General features: G+C 36.9%; 1 protein-coding gene across 5 annotated transcripts in view; it reads right to left on the minus strand.

The window, feature by feature from the left end:
* Window positions 1–18,999, minus strand: part of Ipo5 (importin 5) — a 139,292-nt gene that overhangs the window by 22,436 nt on the left and 97,857 nt on the right. For 3 of the 5 annotated variants that reach the window (XM_087193069.1, XM_087193068.1, XM_087193067.1), the window contains 9 exons: window positions 17,037–17,117; window positions 14,273–14,465; window positions 11,425–11,527; window positions 10,323–10,419; window positions 9,987–10,091; window positions 6,488–6,610; window positions 6,281–6,401; window positions 3,367–3,454; window positions 1,305–1,411 (listed from right to left, as the gene is read on the minus strand). In XM_087193069.1, coding sequence (XP_087049195.1) covers window positions 1,305–1,411; window positions 3,367–3,454; window positions 6,281–6,401; window positions 6,488–6,610; window positions 9,987–10,091; window positions 10,323–10,419; window positions 11,425–11,527; window positions 14,273–14,465; window positions 17,037–17,117 — 1,018 coding nt within the window. Of the gene's footprint in view, window positions 1–1,304; window positions 1,412–3,366; window positions 3,455–6,280; window positions 6,402–6,487; window positions 6,611–9,986; window positions 10,092–10,322; window positions 10,420–11,424; window positions 11,528–14,272; window positions 14,466–17,036; window positions 17,118–18,999 lie in introns of those variants that run through there. The other 2 variants (XM_087193070.1, XM_087193071.1) reach the window with 2 other exon arrangements.

Genomic DNA, 18,999 nt, shown 5'->3' on the forward strand with positions numbered 1-18,999 from the left:
GAAATAAAGTCTTTGTAAATAGGGAAGGGTGGAGGGAGTGAAGAGAGGGCTAGGAATGGGGAAAAAATAAGAACCAAGATGCATTATATAAAGGTACAATTCCCAATGAGAAATGTAATTGTGTTGTATACCTACAATGTACCAATAAAAGAATCTAATACAAAAAAAAAAAAAAAAAGGAAATCAACACATAACAAATGCTGGCAGGGGTGTGGGGAGAAAGGAACCCTTCTCCATTGATGGTTGGAGTCCAGACTGGTGCAACCACTGTGGAAATCAGTATGGAGATACCTCAAAGAACTAGGACTAGAGATCCCATTTGACCCAACTATTCCCCTACTGGGGATCTTCCCAAAAGAATTAAAAGAATCATACCACAGTGATATATGTGCACCCATGTTTATAGCGGCACAGTTTATAAGAGCTAAAGCTTGGAGGCTGGGGATTTAGCTCAGTGGTTCTGCTGCCTGCCTTGCAAGTGCAAGGACACGAGTTCGATCGCCAGGACCAAAAAAAAAAAAAAAAAAAGCTTGGAAACAGCCCAAGTGCCCATCAACTGGAAACTGGATAAAGACGATGTGGTTTTTTTATAAAATGGAGTACTACTCAGCCATAAAGAATGAGAAACTAGAATCATTTATAGCTAAATGGATGCTATTGAGGCCATACGCTTAAGTGAAATAAATAGGACACACGTGTAAATACCGAATAGTTTTCTGTAGTGAGGAACTGAAAGTGTAAATAAGGATTAAAAGGATTAATAATGAATAATTGATAATTTGAAATAGGAAAAGGTCCAAAAGGGTGGGGGTTGTGGGAAGGGAAGGGGAAAGGAAAGAATGGAAAGGAAAAATTATGAGAAAAGAAAGAAATGGAAACAAAGTCTTTGTAAATAGGGAAAGGTGGAGGGGGTGAAGGGAGCACAGGGAATGGGGAAAGAATAAGAACCAAGATACATCATGTACAGGTACAAGCACCCAATGATAAATGTAAACGTATTGTATACCTAAAATGTACCAATAAAAGAATTTAAGGAAAAAAAAAATATTCTGGCTAGGGAGTAAATCTACAAATTTTCTCTTGTAATGAAGCCAACTCTGTGAAGGCAAAGTTGAATAATATTCTTGGCTGTAAAGAACAACATTCTTTAGCATAAGACATGGTTCCAAAAAGGACTAAAGATTTCATCAGTAGAACATAAGAATTAGGTTAAGCATCTATAAAAGGCAAAGATTAAGTCTTCAGATTTAAGATTTAGAAAGTCATATTCCACCACTGTCACATTTGAAGCACAGACAACTTACGGTTTTGAAGCATCTGCATAATGTGTTCCTTGATCATCGGCAGAACAAGCTTTCCACCAAGTCCACACGCCATCCGGTCTAAAGCACTCTCACCGGCCACTGCATTGCTGAAGACAATTAACATATACAATACATTCAGAGTGTGCAAACAACAGTGCTCTAAATATGCTACTACACTAGCACAGAGAAAGAATTCAAGCAGTCTTTTGCATGTGCTACTGAAGCTGTGGGTTAAAAACCCTACGGCTGAAAACAGAGTAAATAAAAACTTTTATCATGCTGTACTATAGTTTAAGAAGTCCTGAATGTGAATCTTCTCAAAACTCAGACGTAAAAAGCAGCTGCTAATTATACCTCACTTTCTAGAAATACATCCCTCACACTTAGCAGTGGACAGAGCCTAGGAAACTGGAAGGGGTGCTCAGAAGGGACAAATTTTCCCCTCATTGCCAGCTTATTCATCTTGTATGCAGGGGCACTGCAAAAAACCATGCACAGGCTTCACTGCAAACGGAAAGAGCTTAGTACACAGAAGCACTTGCAGCTACTCTGGCTCAGAGATGCAAGATTAGCAGGGAATCCGCCATGTATGTAACATTTAACTGCTCCACGAAGATAAAACTGTAAGTAGAATGAAACTATAAATGATCTTTAGAATAGGTTTTTGGATCTAAAATTTGGATCCTGAAAAGTTATGCAAAAAAATCAATTAAAGTAACGCACTGGTAAGAAAATCTTATCAAGCCCAGAAAAATAAGTGTCTTAAATCATACAGTGTATATTTAAGTGTTGTTTACAGGGCAAATTAAAGGACAGGTAGCAGCCTGTTGCAGTAATTGAATCACAGAAAGGAAATCTGATCTAACCCCAGTGTTTTCTTCAGCCCAGTGAAGTTTATTTTAATACACTTCAGTAGTGTCGGGGCTGTAACCACTCATGTTTAATAATGAGATTAAGCTGCAAAACGCAGCATATATTCTATAGTTAGTAAGAGAAAACTGCTAGAATACCTTAACTTAAGCTCACTAACTGGCTATGTAACCTCAGACAAATCACTCAATCTTTTTTTCATTCATTAAGTCTACTGGTATATTTTAGGTATACCATATGATGACATACATCACTGGGAACTTGTACCTGCACATGATGTATCTTGGCTCTTATTTTTCCCAATTCCCCTGACCTCCTTTCAACCCCTCCATCCCTCCCTATTTACAAAGATGCTGTTTCCATGTTTTTCCTTTTCTCGTATTTTTTCCTTTCCCCTACCCTTCCCACTTCCCCTTTAGGCCTTTTCTTCCTATTTCACATTATCTATTATAGATTTTGATCTTTATAAATCACTCAACCTTAACTCTCCATTCTGTATCTGTAAGTAATACACCTTTGGGACAACTGAAGAAAGTCAACTAAAGTAACAGCTTGGAAGTGCTGTTTCATACACATGTAAGGTGCTGCTATCACCTCTGCCAGTACAGATCCTGGATGACTTTTCCACAGGAATCGGTATTCACGGGGCCTACAGAGCTCGAATGAGTCAACACTACAGTAATTCTAGTGTCACTGTCACCCAGTGGACAAATCTCATCACTACACCCTGAGTCCTAAAGTTAGACTCCATTATATTGGAAAAATAATGTCTTGTAGGAAATTTTGCTTAAGTAACTTTTAAAGTGAGGCCTATGCATATAAAAGAATCATAATAAAGCTTGTTCATGTATATTTTAAAAGAAATTCTGAGTTTTGAAGAAAATTTAGAATGAAAAAGTAAAAAATGCGGCAACTTTATTTGCTGTATTTCAAGTTTGTTGTTGCAGGTATCTTTTCTGATTACAAAATACAGTTACACGTACTATTCTTTACTAGTAAATTATGCTTTAAGAACTTTGACTAAAGAACATAAAATTTCAAATACAAATTATATATGAAAAATAAAATAATACCTATAAAAACTTTAACGTCTGGTTACACACATCACACAGGGCTTCACAGCCCTAAGCGCTCCCTGCCCTCTTGGGCGGGCTGGCCCGAGCCCCTCGGCCCACACTCAGTGTGCAATTACCTATCAAAGTCATCATCTTCTAGTTCATCCGCATTTGCCCAGTCCTCGTCCTCCTCCAGATCAACCATCATGGCTAACATCTGAGGAACTAAAGCGAAGAATCAGTTCACACTCAGACTGTGACTTCCTGTAACCTTGTCAGTATCACCTTCATTATAAACAAGAATTTTAAGTGAGAGTTTACTTTGCCTCTAAGAAAGTGAAGCAAGGTAACTAATTACAGTCCACCCTCAGCATCCACAGCTTCCACGTTTAGATTTCACCAACCTCAGATCAAGAGCATTCAGGGAAGCTGTGTACTGAACAAGTACACCTTTTGTCTTTGTTATTACTTCCCTAACACTACAGTTTAAGGGTTTACACAGTGTTTACACTCTATTTCATGTAAGTTAACAAATACAGGATTTAGGGCTGGGGATTCAGTTCAGTGGTTCCGCCGCCCTGCCTCACAAGCCGCCCTGCCTCACAAGCGCAAGGTTCCTAGAGTTCGATCCCCAGTACCAAAACAAAAAACAAACAAAAAAACCAAATACAGGATTTAGAGTATATGAGATGTTGTGAGAAGGTTATACATATAAGTACTGTGCTATTTTATAAAAGGGACCTGGAAGTAATCTCCCATGGCTATCAAAGGACCAGTACATATTTGCTGGTGCCCCAAAATCTGACTGGTTCTGTTTGCATGTGTTAATTGTTTTAGATCTTTTTTTAAAGGTAACATTAAGAACAGTCAAACACTACGATTCCCAAAGTTTACTGCATTCCCTTCCTCTTCTTTTCACCAGAGGTAAGTGTCACAAAGTGTCTCTCATTCCCAAACTGTTTTTACATTGAACTAGACTTCTAAACTTGTATACAAAATCACATACTATTTTGAGATTTTACAAATACATTAAATGCTATCATACTGTATGTACCTTCAGCAATTTGCTTTTTCTTTCAACACGAGAACTTCATTAATTATATAATCCAACAGATAAAAGAACTACTCAATCCTGCTGATAAACAATTTGTTTCTAATTTCTTCTTAGAATTCGATTAGATGAGATTATTGCACGTCTCCTCCTCAGCAAGTGTGAGCCTGGGCTTGAAACTGTTCCAACTATCTTCAGTACTGCTAGAAATCTTGAAGACTCCCCTCAGCTGCTGCATACACTTACACTGTTTTGGAAGCTGCCTAGGAAGCCTGCCTGACTTCACAACAGTGTGCTCAGTGCGCTGGGGCCGGACTCAGTCCTTGGAGGAGCAGCAGCAGTGCCGCTGTCACTACCCCAACTGCCAGGCTTTCTGACAATGTGTCCCACAACTACACTTGCTTCTACTGAGACTGTTCATTCTTGAGGACAGAATCCTCCTCCGTGATTTTCCCGTTCTTGGCCTTTGTCTGTTTTCTAGATGACAAAATTTTGTTGACTGTGTGCTCTTACAATTATTTTCTTCAAGTCTGTGACTTGTTTTTTAATTTGAAATATTTAGTTGGTCAAAAGATTCTGACTTAGTATTTGCAAACATAGTAGTGTTTGTATCTATGGTTTGTGACAGTCTTAAAAATTCTTCTGTACCATTACATTTTACATGTCAAATGTTATTTATATTTAGGTCTTTAATCAACCCCCATTTTTTTATTATGTTACATGGGGCTGGAAGACTGTTTTTCCCATTGTCCAGGACCTGTGTCCTTTGTACCAATTTTAGGATCCATTCTATTATGACCAATTCTATTAGGATTTTGACTGAAATGATATTGGATTTATTGTTGAGAAGAACTAAAGTTTACCTCTTATACTAGTCTTTCAATGTGTTATTCTATTTTCTCCCTAAAGGTTTACACATCTTTTGATTTTGAATCAGGTTTTCAATTACGAGCGGTTTTTCCTTTTCTAGTAAATTAGCAAAGTAATTATTATTGATATACAGGAACTGTTTTTTAATATTCTTATATATAACAATCTTGCTAAATCCTTTGATCAATTCTGACAATTTACCTCCTTTTTTGGTAGACAATTACACACCCTAAAAAACACACAGCGTCTTTGTTTCTAATTCTTATTTTATATCTCAATGCACCATCTGGAACTGTCAGTACAACAGGAACAGTGACAGTGAGGATGCTTCCCTTCTTCTTCTTTTTTGGGGGGGAGGGGGTTTACCAGGACCTTGTGCTTGTGAGGCAAGCGGTGGAACCACTGAGCTAAATCCCCGGCCCCTTCTTCTTGTCTTTGATGGGAAAATTTCCTGAAATTCTGACCACTACTTCAGTATAACAAAAGGTGATGCTACAAAATAAATCTAGCAATATAATTACTTTCCAAACCTAGTGTTCAAATACCTATTGGCATGTGAAGAAATGGCTAGGTCAGAAAGCAGTCAGGTTGGTTCCTAAGTTCTTATTCTGACACAATGAAACTTTAAAGTAGTATTTCCAAACCACTAAGATCAAGTATGATAGTTTTGTAAGTTTTTCCTGCAAAGAATATAAAACAAAGCAACATAATATAGTGAAGCCAGCCTGGATCAGTGTCAGATCTGTGTGCCAATCCTCTCTTCATTAGTAACACCAGTTATGTAATCTTGATTTTCAATTTGCTACGATATCTATATATTCCTGCTGAATTATTTTTGAATATTAATTTTCTTAAATACTTAACATATAAATGATACAACAGAGTCTATCACACTGTCCACTACAGAAATTCTACTTTTAACAAGAGGTTGCAAGAGTCTGCAAAGTTTTAAAAGTTAAGCCACAATACTGGGTCCAAAAATACATGTATGGAGATGCATGCCAGTTTTATCTAATTTGAAGGAGACATTCATTATATTCTCAAGAAATCTGAGAAATCACATAAGTTTCAGGAATTTATCCAGCAATTCTGTCACATTACACATAAGCTTCTGAAAACCCCTGACTTACCAGTCTGTGCAATGACATTAGTATGCTTTCTTAGCATGGCTGCTGCGGTCTCTGAGAGGGTCACAATCACTTCCAGGGCAAGCTGGCGCTGCATGTTACTGAGGCTGGTGTCTCCACACAACTACAAAGACACATTGATACACACTTAATATTTTAAGGTATTGCCTGAAAAATGAAACACAGCATTTACTGAAGTACTTCATTTACCTTCAGACTTAGCTGCAGAGTTGCTTCCAAATGAGGACGCAAATACTTTGGAACAGTATCTGCGATTTCAACAAGGGATTTTAGGACTGAATCATCATTCTGGTAGCACGAGTCATTTACAGCCTAGAGAAAGAACAGAAATAAAAAAGTCTGGATTCAAGACTCATTTTATGGGGCCGGGGATTTAGCTCAGTGGTTTCGCCACCTGCTGCACAAGTGCAAGGACCCGAGTTCGATCCCTGGTACCAAAAAAAAGACTCATTTTATGATACCTCATTAGCCAAAACATCCCTAGGAGGCAGTCAACAGAGGACTATTACTAAACTTGAATGGCTATAATAAAAAAGATAATAACGGAGCCAGGCGTGGTGGCACACACTGTAATCCCAGCAATTGGGAGGCTGAGGTAGGAGGATTGTTGTGAGCTCTAGGGCAGCCTGGGCTACACAGTGAGTTCAGGGCCAGCCTTAACTACAAAGGGAGATCCTCCCTCAAAAAACCAAAAGGACAGTAACAAATGCCATACATGGAGAAAGAACTCTGATACATTGTTGGTGGGAATGTAAATTAGTATAGCCATTATGGAAGAACTGTATGAAAGTGTTTTAAAAAACTAGAAACAGAGCTACCACAATCTCCTTACTGTGTATATATATCCAAAAGAATTAAGATCAGTACGTTGAAGAAACATTTGTAGTACTACAAAGCACTACTCAAACAGCCAAGATATAGAATCAATCCAGGTGTCTACTGATGGATGAATCGAAAAAGAAAATGTGGTATACATACATAATGGAATATTATTCAGCCATAAAAGAGCAGAAAATTCTTCATTTCCGACAACATGGAGTTGAAAGATATTCAGTTAACTCAAATAAGTTGGGGACAGACATAAATAATACCATATGTCCTTTTTTAATATCGTATGTTCTTATATGTACATGGAAGTTAAGAAAGTTGATCTCATAGAAGTACAGAATAGAATGATGGTTACCAAAGCCTGAAAACTGTGTGTGTGTGTGTGTGTGTGCGTGTGGTTAATGCATAGTAGTGCAGTGGGACAGGAAGTAAAACTCCCTATGTTCTGTATAGGACAGTAGGGTAACTATGCTTCACAACAATGAATTGAGGGCATCTTTACTTCAAAATAGCTAGCAGAAAAGATTTTGAATGCTCCCAATACAAAGAAGTAATAAATGTCTGAGGTGCTAGATAAGTTAGTTTCTCTGATTTGATTACTATACACCGTACCCAAATGTCACAATGTACCTCATAAATGTGTACAATTACTATGTGTCAAACACTTTAAAAACCTAAGTCAAAATGAAACCAATGTTAACAACTACCACAACAAAACTTAAGACTGTCAAGGAACTCTTTTATAACCACACAGAATCCCTTCCTCTTTCCTTTCTATAACCATGTCCTACTCTGTCATACACACACCAATACTAGGCCCTTTGAGTGCCCAGACTACCCATTTTATTTCTCTTTAATGTGAAGTTTGGTCACTGTGGTATCTAAGGGCACACTGTAAAATCTAACATTAATTTCTGGTGAACATTTTACTTACCCTAAAATCCAAAGGAATAAGAATCCGTGGGATTAGGTTTAAGCAGTAACTAAAGATTTTAGATAAAACACTAAATGACAGCATATACACTTGGAAGTTTTATCACTGAATTTTATCTTTTCACTGTGACAACATGAGGAGAAAACTTCCACTAAATTCTGTTAAAAACTTTTTATCACACAGAAACCTTCAATTTCGGCTCCACTCAACCCTCTTAACTCGGAAGCTCTCAATGGCTGTGCTTCCAGGAATGCTTCCTAGTTGTCACATGACTAAGGCTGAGCAAAAACCAGGGATACTGTCCTGCACCTGTGACACGAAAGCTTGTAAAGGATTCACACGATCATCTCAGCAATGCATCTCAGAAATGCCAAAAATTTATAAAAATGGAAAATCATGTGAACCTAGAACCTGAGCCACAAATTATTTTTTACTGGTTTTAATGTACAGTTGGTCCTCTGTACCCAGACTGAAACAAGCAAGGATCAAAAACATCTGGAAAAAAATATGCACATATACTAAACATGTAAGAACTGTTTTCCTTTTTATTATTCCCTAAACAATACAACAGCTATTTATATAGCATTTATATCCTATTAAGTATTATAAGTAAGCTATACCTGAGGAGTCTGTATCAATTATATGTAAATAACACAACATTTTATACACGTTAAAAAAAAAAAAAAGTTCTGGCATCAATCCCCAGGGATACTAAAGGAGGACTATATAGTGATACCCAACAAAAGTTAACTACCATATAAATCAAGAACGGTCGCCTGCAATCCCAGCACTCAGGAGGCTGAAGCAGGAGGATCATTGCATGTTTGAGGCCACCCTGAACTAATGGAGACCTTGTCTCAAAAAACAAAAACAAACAAAATCAAGAATGGACACACACATTGCTTTGTCCAAAGCTTGTTCAAGAAATTGTATCATCAACATAAGCAATAATACTGGTGTTTAATTTGCCGATGATACTTCTGTATCAGTCCAGTTTTAGCTATTACATTTGCATGGATCACTTAGAAATCACCTAGTCTACTATGATTTTCAAGTGTAGTCATATAAGCATTTCTGTATGGAAAAGTAGGTCATTTCATTAAAAATTACTCTATTTCTTCTTTGTAGTTAGCTGTAGTGATACACTAATTTTTTGTTTGTTTGTGGTACTAGGGATCGAACTCAGGACCTTGCACTTGCGAGGCAGGATATACTGATATTTTTAAAGAATCATGCATTTACTTGAGTTAGATTACCTATGTGCTTCATTTTAGGATAGTGTTCGGGAAATTACAAAATATTTGTCAAAAAAAGGGGGGATTTCAAGTCTGACAAGGTGAGAATCTTTAGCTTAAGTGATCCAATCTTATTCTGCTTTCTGAATAAGGCAAAAAGCGTCCTTAAAGCATTAATCTGCCTGTGGGAACTAGTATAAGTTAATCACAAACTACTTACTTTACAATGCAAACAATTACAAGGCCTGGGCTTAACAGCAAGGACACCACGATCTGATTTGTTTGAATTGTGATTCTTCCCTTTACTAACACTGTGATTCTGGGTAAATTTTTAATCTTCTCCTCTGCAGTTTCTCCTTATATAAAATGGGTGCTGAATCTTAGGTTATCTGATTAATTTAACCTATGTGGTTATTTAATACTAAGAATATAAGTGCTTATACTATTTGCAATATAGAAAAATTCTGTAACTGGATACTTCAAGGAGTAAAAAGAGTCCAGTGCAATAAATGTAGGCTCAATGGGGACTGATTTGCATGTCTTTACTGCTGTAACCCTAGTACCAGCATATAATTGGCAAAAAATATGTACTCTATAAATGAATGTCTGTACTACAGAACTCTGATGAAAATTAAACCAACGAAAAGCAATACGGAATATAATGACAATTTATTCTATACTATTTTCTTACCTGTAAGAATCCAGGTAACAAGTCTGCAAAATGTTTGAACAGAGCAACATTATGCTCATTTGCAAGTATAAATGCAGCTGTGGCTCTAGCAGATAATGTCCTGATCTAAAATAAAGAGTAAAAAAAAAAAATTTTTTTTAAATAAATAAAAGAGTAAAAGAAATCAAGCAATTTTTGAAAGAGTCAAGGTCAAATTTTCTCACTCAAGATGAAATTTTTCCTTATCAACAGAACTAGCATTTACATTTTAATATGTTAAAAAACCCTAATCTCCTAATACATTAATTTTTTTCACAAGTTTAAGATGTTTATATTAGTGAAATTGAAATTATTTACCGATGGATGTTCCTGATCTTGCATACATTGAACTAACATCCGTTTGATGACATCTAAATAGTGCTGCTGTTGGTTCCCAAAAATTCCAGGAAAGTTCCTAAAAGATGATTCAAGAGCATTCTTTAAACTTCATTATATCTTTGTAAAGCATAAGTTAGAAACTCTAATGAACGGTTTCCCTGACTTAAAACATACACTCATCTTTAGGTCAGACATCATCTACGTATGCTCTAGGCAGTTCTCTGTCTGGACTGAGTGAATGGGAACAAGCAGCACAAGGTTAGGCCGGGCACAGAGGCTACTCTGCAGCCCATTCTCAGCCTCATTCCTGTTCTTCCCAACTGGTCTCCGCCAGAAGCTGAGCTGTGTGCCGGAGAGCAGAAGAGCCAACCGGGAGGCTTCAGAGGTAACGGCAGTAACTATGCTTTCTGACTACCTGCTGCTTCTAGCCCTGGTGACCCTAGGTAGGAGTCCAAGTTCTACTCTACTTTACATCTGGTGAATAATTAAAAGGAAAGGTGTTTACTTCTGGGTTACTGAAATATACCACATACATTTGACAACTAAAGCAGAAAATAATGTATGTGTAAAAACTGTGTGTACAGCCTACAACTGGAAAAGTTATAAATCCAATGTATTAATCATATTTTAAACACAGTAGAAAACTGGTTAACATAGAGGGCAAAAAAGAATCACCTAATTCTAAACTTAAACCATTTGGTTATAAGCATACAGAAGTTTGTTAAAATATTATGCAGCAAGGTCACAGGACACTTAAAACACAATGGGGACTCACTAGCAGTCTCCTCTTCTTATTCAAGACCATTATTAAAACAGTAGTGATCTAAAAGCTATATTTGGTACTGTTAGCCTCTAGACTAAAGGAGAGGAAACCAAGAAAATTCTCAAAATCATAAAAGACAAAAAAAAAAAAAAATCAGTGTGTGAAATAAACAGCCTTTCTTCTTTCAAGACAAATACAAAGCTTATCAAAGGCATTATTTTTTTACCTCCCAAAGCTAAATTAGGCTAAATTGATCAATTACAATGTTTCATACATTCACAAAATTAAACTTAAAAAAATTATGTTTGATGTATATACCAGAATATGTGAAGGGCAGCTTCCCGCAATCCCATGTTTTGAGAGCTGACTGAATCAAAAAGAAACTTCAAACCTTCAGGCCACTGGTTGTTGCCGTCCTCATCTAAAAGTACAAAAATCCAAGCATAAAGTATGCAAGTCTGACTCAAGAATACCGAGGGTGAACCCTTTTATTTCACAAGCCTCATGTAAAATATGGAGTAGTGTAAACGTCACTTGCTCTACATTTTATAAAATCCCAATAAAATTAAGTACTGTAATCATAAAATGGCATCTTATAAAAAGACAACTTGTGCATCTGGATTACATAAACAGTTATTAGCAGAAGTTATTTCTAAGGAGAGTTTCACGAGAAAGTAATATTTTAAATTACGCAAATATTTGACCGGCTAAATCCTAGTATCTACTACTGTTATTAAAAGTCTAAAAAGCTAGGCACAGTGATATATGCCTGTTAATCTCAGCACTGAGGGAGGCTGAGGGAGGAAGACCACAAGTTTGAGTGCCACCTGGGCAACTCAGCAACTCCTTGTCTCAAAAATACTAAGGACTGGGGACGTACCTCACTCAGTGTGAAAGCCCTAGGTTCCAGCCCCAGTACTGCCAAACGGGGGGTGGGTAAAAGCAGGCAGAGATAAGAACTGGTAGCAAGGTTCTGAAAACAAAATTATTACTTTCAAACTGGAGAAGACACCAGAGTGAGAATCTCAGGGCCCACAGCAGGTGCTTGTATTTCATAGTTTTAAATGCTATAGGATGTTATCAGTATGTTCATTATTTTCTTCCTCTCTCCCTGACTTTTTTCTTCAATTACTGGAGATTGAACCCAGGGTCTTCATGTTGAGCAACATCCCAAGTCCTGTTTTATATTTGATTTTAAGACAAGGTCTTGAGGTAGGCCATGGATTTAGCTCAGTGGTTCTGCCGCCTGCCTCGCAAGTGCAAGATCCCAACTTCAATCCCTGGTACCAAAAAAAAAAAAAGACAGGGTCTTAATAAATTGTCCAGGCTGGGTTTGAATTTGTGATCCTATTTTAGCCTCCTTGAGCACCGGGATTACATGCATGTACTACCATGTCCACTCAATATGTGTACTTTTTAACAAGACAAATAGATTTTTATCCTTCTTTTTTTCTTTTAGTACTGGGAATCGAACTCAGGGCCTCACAATTGCCAGGCAGGTGCTTTAAGTACAGATTTTTAATGATATTTTGTAATAAAAAAGTAGCACAAGGGGCCAGGGATTTAGCTCAGTGGCTCCACCGCAAGCGCAAGGTCCTGAGTTCAGTACCTGGTACCAAAAAAAAGGCACAAAAGTTACTGTGCTACTTACAAGACTCACTTGTTACATTATCACCAAGATCTTAAGACTTAACCTTGAGTTTGAGGCCAAGCTGAGCAAATTAGTGATACTTCATTTCTTTAAAGGATTAAAAAAAGGAAGGAAGGAAAGGAGGAAACAGACTAGCCAATGTAGTACTTAAGAAGACATGAGAATAAAACTCTTCCCTTTTTCACAGGGCTGGGGGACTGAACCCAGGGCCTCTCACATGCTAGGCAAGTGCTGTACCACTGAGCTACAGCCCCAGCTACAACAAAATAAATAGTAACTTCAGCTTAAAGACAATACTTTTGGGGGAATAAGAGAGCCACTTTGGAAAAAAATGTAACTGGGTACTTTGAGTATTTGAAAATGTTTCTATTATTAAGTGATCTTGAATCAGAAATAGTCACCTATAAAAATTTGCACCTGCATGCTTAGAACTTGAAAATAGAATTTTGGGGGTTTTTTTGTACAGGGGATCTAACTCAGGACCTTGTGCTTATGAGGCAGGTGCAGCGCTACTGAGCAAAATCCCTGGCCCAAAAATTGAATTTTGTAATCTAAAACTAACCCAAATTAAGAGTTCCAGTAGATTTTGAATTCATTTATTTAAAATATAAAAAGTTGGCATTTTCCCTATTAGTTTCTAAGAATCTTGTATCAAAAAAAAGATGACAATTTGCTAGCTGAATGCAACAAGAACTTTGGCGTTATTGGTTGAGATTAAAAGTGTCATGATGTGCTAAGTACAATCAACAATGTTCTCCCATTTAGTCCCTATCTTTATGAAATACCCTTTCAACTATTAAAAATACGATCTAAATGAACAATGCGTAGTGGCACCAATGAATCCCTGTTAAAAAAAAAAAAGGTAGGGGCTGGGGGGGGGGTGCAGCTGTGGTGAAGTGTGTGCTTAGTATGCACAAAACAAAAAAACCAAACAAAAAAAATCATATTCAGCTGCAATTACATTATTAATATTTTTGGTTAACCAAAACTTTTACTGTTAGAAAAATGCATTTCAGAAAATGTTTTCATTTTCTCATTCTTTAAAAATATTTCAAAGCATTTTATAATCTATAAAGTATAGTAGTGTAATAGCATATGCATACAATTTATCAATGTGCATATATAATAGCAAAAGCACCTGGAGCCCACTGATTTCTATTTCAAGTGACAAGTTTAATCTACAAAGTAAGTTATATTGTTTGGTAGCCTGTACTTCTAAAACTGTACAGATTAAAGAGGAATGTAACATCTCTCAAGTGAACTAAAAAATTATTTTTCCATATGGAAGTCTTGAATACCAACAGGTAAATACTGTGACTAAATGTCATAAACATCTGTAATTTCTGGCTTTAAATGCAGAATCCATGTCATTCATTTTGAACAGAATGAATAGTACTGAGAGGTACCCACAAATCTTCCTCTAAATGATTCCATTAAAAAAAAAAAAAAAAAAAAAAAGAAAGGCCCTTTTCCTCCCTCCCCTCAAAACATAATAAAATCTACTTGCATACATACCTATTAGATTCCTGGCCAGTTCTGCAGCAATATCACAAATTTTTTTCCTCATGCTAGATTGTGTTTCCAGCTGAATAATCATTAATAGCTCACTCTTGATGGCAGTCTGAACATCCGATGGAAGAGCTGGGTAAACTTCATCAAATGCAGAGGACAAAAGGCGTCTTAAGAGAACAGCAGCCATTTGTCTAGCCTATAAATAGATAACTTCATGTGTTACCAGAGAAAATATTTCCAACAAACTAGACTCATTCTCCATTGATATACTTTACTCTTCTAATTTCCTACTTCATTTCTAAAGCACTTAGTTAAAAAACAATGGGAAATATATAAAACTCTAGCCACACACGTCTATCATAACAGAAGGTACCACCCAATAAGCCATTTTTACTGATAGGTGGGAGAAACTCCTAAACACATCACAATTCTAATGGGAACATTGTAGCAAGGAAAAAATGCTCTTTAATTCCTTCTTTTTTTTTTTTTTTTTTTTTTGGTACTGGGGATTGAACTTGGGACCTTGTGCTTGCACGGCAGGCAGCAGAACCACTGAGCTAAACCTCTGGCCCCTTAATTCCTATTTTTAATATACATTCTTTGTCAGAAAAATACATCTTACAGTGTAAACCCCGTAATGCTCTTTTCCTACCTTGCCGTCTGGCCCTCACTCTGAAAGAGAAGTGCTTTCCACCAAGCCTTAGGTCCTTGCCAGGCCTACCTTGTTACATAACTGTCCATTTGCATTAGCCTCTTAGATCAGATACTAGGAAATCCATTTACCTTTATGCTTCTCGCATGTTATCAAACATTACAAGTTGCCAATACCTAAAAAGTAAGAATTAACCTCAAAATGTACATTCGATTCCCATTTTTAAATGTGTGGAATATATACTTGTGTATTACGTATAATTTCTGAGAATTATCAAGAAAAGCTGAGACAAACGGCAATCCAAGATGTATTAAACCAGTGAAACACTACAGTGTCAAATCTGATCTTTCCTGCTCTCATTTTTTTTCCAGGTTGTCACTACTCTCACTACTACTTTGGAACTGTGACCAACAAAAAGTTACATAAATAATACTTGCGTTTTTTTCTCTATTGTGTTTCAGCAAATCTTTTTATTGAATAGTATATGGTAGCAAATTTTTTTTTGTAAATAATATTAGCTTTAATATGAAAGAAAATAGGCAAAATTAGATACATGATATAATATATAATGTTGGGATAATCTTGTCACAATATGAGAAACATTCTCATCTACAAGTTGTGTAAACAAATCAACTTTGTCAAAAATACATGTCCACAAGTCCTGAAAATATTTATCTTAATAGATACCAAACTTTTAAAAAATTAATGTATGTTGTAGATAGAAATAATTCAAACTGGTTAGAATTCTTGTTTTAAAAACTGTATACAATGCCCCCACACACACGTTCCCAAAACAATGAAGCCATAATCAAGACATTGAGACCAATTTACAGCCACCATCTAATTCTTAAATCAAATTAAGATTTAAGTAAAGTTTAATACAGTTTTCTAAAAATTCAGTAATTTTATTCTCGGCTTTAAAATTTTAGTAGCTGGGCCAAGGATTTAGCTCAGTGGCACCACACCTGCCTGCCTGACAAGCCCAAGATCCTGAGTTTGATTCCCAGTAGTGGGGAAAAAAACCCCACCAAAACAAGAAAATTTAGTAGTTAAGATGTGTTAATCTGAAACAGACAAAACAGCCATTGAATTTTACTGTTTAGAGGTTTGCCTTATGTATTTGGCATTCACTTTATTACTGAAAAAGTATAATGGGCCGGGGATTTAGCTCAGTGGTTCTGCTGCTTGCCTTGCAAGCTCAAGGACCCGAGTTCAATCCCTGGTACCAAAAAAAGAAAAAAGAGAAAGCAAAAGAAAAAGTATAAGGTAAAGAAATGGCATTTTGATGTCCATTAAAAAAAACCTAGTGCATTTTTATACTGCTTTTTTTGTTTGTTTGTTTTGAGACAGGGTCTTGTTCTATAATTCATGCTGGCCTCAAACTTGTGGCAATCTTTCTGCCTCAGCCTCCCAAGTGCTGGGATTATAGGTGTGCATCACCATACCCAGCTCATATTGCTTTCTCAGTGCTATGAGAGAACATGAGAGTGCCAGCCTAAACTGATTAGAAAATATATTTGGTAACATTAAGAAATTCAATGAGCTAATTTCTTCTTGAAGAATGAATTGTTTCAATGCAAGAAAACAATTTTTAGAGATGCAGAATTCACACAGTTCTTATGTAATTACTTATGAAACAATGAGCCCTTACCTACCCTGACCATATCACCTTAAGTGGAAAAAGGAAACTATTGTAATCCAGAGTACTTTGACAAATTAATCATAACTCATAAATAGCTCTTAGCAAATAAATTCAAAATTATAGTTAATAGCCAGGTGTGTGGCACATGCCTGTAATCCCAGCACTCAGGAGGCTGAGGCAGGAGGATCACTGTGAGTTCAAGGCCAGCCTGGGCTACATAGTGAGTTCAAAGCCAGCCTAAATTGCATAGTGAGACCCTGAGAAAGAAAGAGAAAGAAAGAAAGAAAGAAAGAAAGAAAGCAAGCAAGCAAGCAAGCAAGAAAGAGAAGGAAAGAGAGAAAGAAAGAAAGAAAGTAAGTTAGTTGACATTTTGGCAGTAAGTAATTTTAATTATCCACTGTACCTATCATCTAGCCACACTGACTTGTTTCATAAGAATGTGAACATTCCCAAATACTAAGGCAGTACCTTACCTCATCAGCAGCGGTGGTGTTCCTGATGGCTTGTAAGAGGAATGTGATCTTTGACTGGCCTGGGATATTCTCATAGGTTTCCTGCATGGAAAATAAAATGAAATGTTACACTATGTTAAAAAACCTCATTAGTAAACCAGTGAAAGAAAGGAAGAATGGGAAACAATCAATGTTTCTCAGGTGTCTGTATATACATTTTCTCAATTTTGCTCCTTAGTTTGTAAAACTCAGGGCCAAGGAATGGTCAAATACAACTCGAGCTACTTGGCAAAATAAGTGCTCATTTAATATCTATCACCTCATATTTCAGGAAATTACTATCTCGTTGACATCTGTGAGACTACAGGATGAAGAAGTGGTTGATATCTCCACTACTTACACCCACCAGTCACAGACCTCAGATTAAGCAAGTCAGGGAAAAGGAAGTACTCAAATTCTTTATGCTACATTTTCATTCAAGCAAGAATTTTGCTAAAGCCCTATTATATACATAAATGGATTACAGTCAGGAGAAATTTGGTCAAAAAACTTAATTTTTATTATTAATTCATTTGTGGTACCAGAGGTTGAATCCATTTGGGGCCCTCACACTGAGCTACATCCCCAGCTCTTTTTAAACTTTTTTTGGAGACAGGTCTAAGTCATTCCTGCTAGGCTGGAACTTGTGATCCTCCTGCCTCAGCCTCTGTCAGTGATGGGATTATAGTCATATACCGAGCTCAGTTCAAAAGACTATTTTGGGGGGCTTTTTTTTTTGAGACAAGGTCTTGCTCTGTAGTTCAGACTGGCCTCAAACTCACAGCAATCCTCCTGCATCAGCCTCCCAAGTGCTGTGATTACAGGTGTGCCCCACACACCCAGCTTCAAAAGACTTCTTAATATCGTTTCTGGATCTATTAACAAAAGGGTTTGTGACTTAGAACACTTTTTTCTTCTCTATTAATAATGTAAAATCAAAAAATTTGTTAATAAAAAGTTGACATCAATTAAAAGACACTGTCAGAATGGATCCAAAAACAAGATCCAGGGCCGGGGATTTAGCTCAGTGGTGCCGCCACCTGTCTCACAAGCACAAGGTCCTGAGTTCCATCCCCAGTACCCCCCAAAAACAAACAAACAAACAACAAAAACAAGATCCACCTAGCATATGCTGGTTGTAAAGTAAGCTGAAACTGTACAGATTAATGTGCATGTGCAAACATTCTAACAATAGCATTCTTTTATGGTGCAAAAGAAATCAATTTAAGTACATCTGGAATCTTCTCTAAAATGCTTCTTAGTAAATAAACAACAATCCATTCTCTCGCCTATCCATTGAAGGGTCTACTGCAGAGAACATTAATTTCTTAGCAGTCTAAGTTCAAAGCACTGCCATACAACCCTGGCACCTCCTGATTTCTCTCGATGAAAGTGACAAGAGGAGAAAAGTCAGGCTACTTAAAAGACTCATCTACCTTGTAAGTGTTCCCTGGTATCCCCGAGATGCTCAGACAGAAATAAAAGTTTAAACCTTCTACGACTTGCTCAGATCAAAGGTAATAAATGACAGGCAGAACTCTGGTCTCCCAAGGCCGACCATACTCCAGATCTCTGGCACTGAAAGCTCTGGGTTTCATCTCCGGGGGCCTGCGGTACTCAATTGCACAGTTCTATTTATGCAGTGCTGTGCAGTTTCCAAACTTCTGAACAATATCTCAGTCCAGAGAAGAACAGATTTTAGGGGAAAGGAGAATTTAAAATCTCCCGATAACCTCAAGTTCTGCTCTAACATAAAGCAATCAGGATTACGCGCCAAAAAGTATTCACGGCTGAGAGGGTATGAATTTATCCAAAAATGACATAATTCAAGATATTCACAAACCAATTGCAAAAGTGGGTATTTACCTTGAGATTTTCCACTTTTTACCCAAATCACCCAAAAACTAGTAAAACTTTTCATTAAAAATGTCTCACAGCACAACAA

The sequence above is a fragment of the Heterocephalus glaber genome, unplaced genomic scaffold (genome assembly GCF_053883595.1).
Source record: "Heterocephalus glaber isolate CG9 unplaced genomic scaffold, H.glaber_assembly_v1.0 deba00001578, whole genome shotgun sequence".
NCBI classification, from domain to species: Eukaryota; Metazoa; Chordata; class Mammalia; order Rodentia; family Bathyergidae; genus Heterocephalus; species Heterocephalus glaber.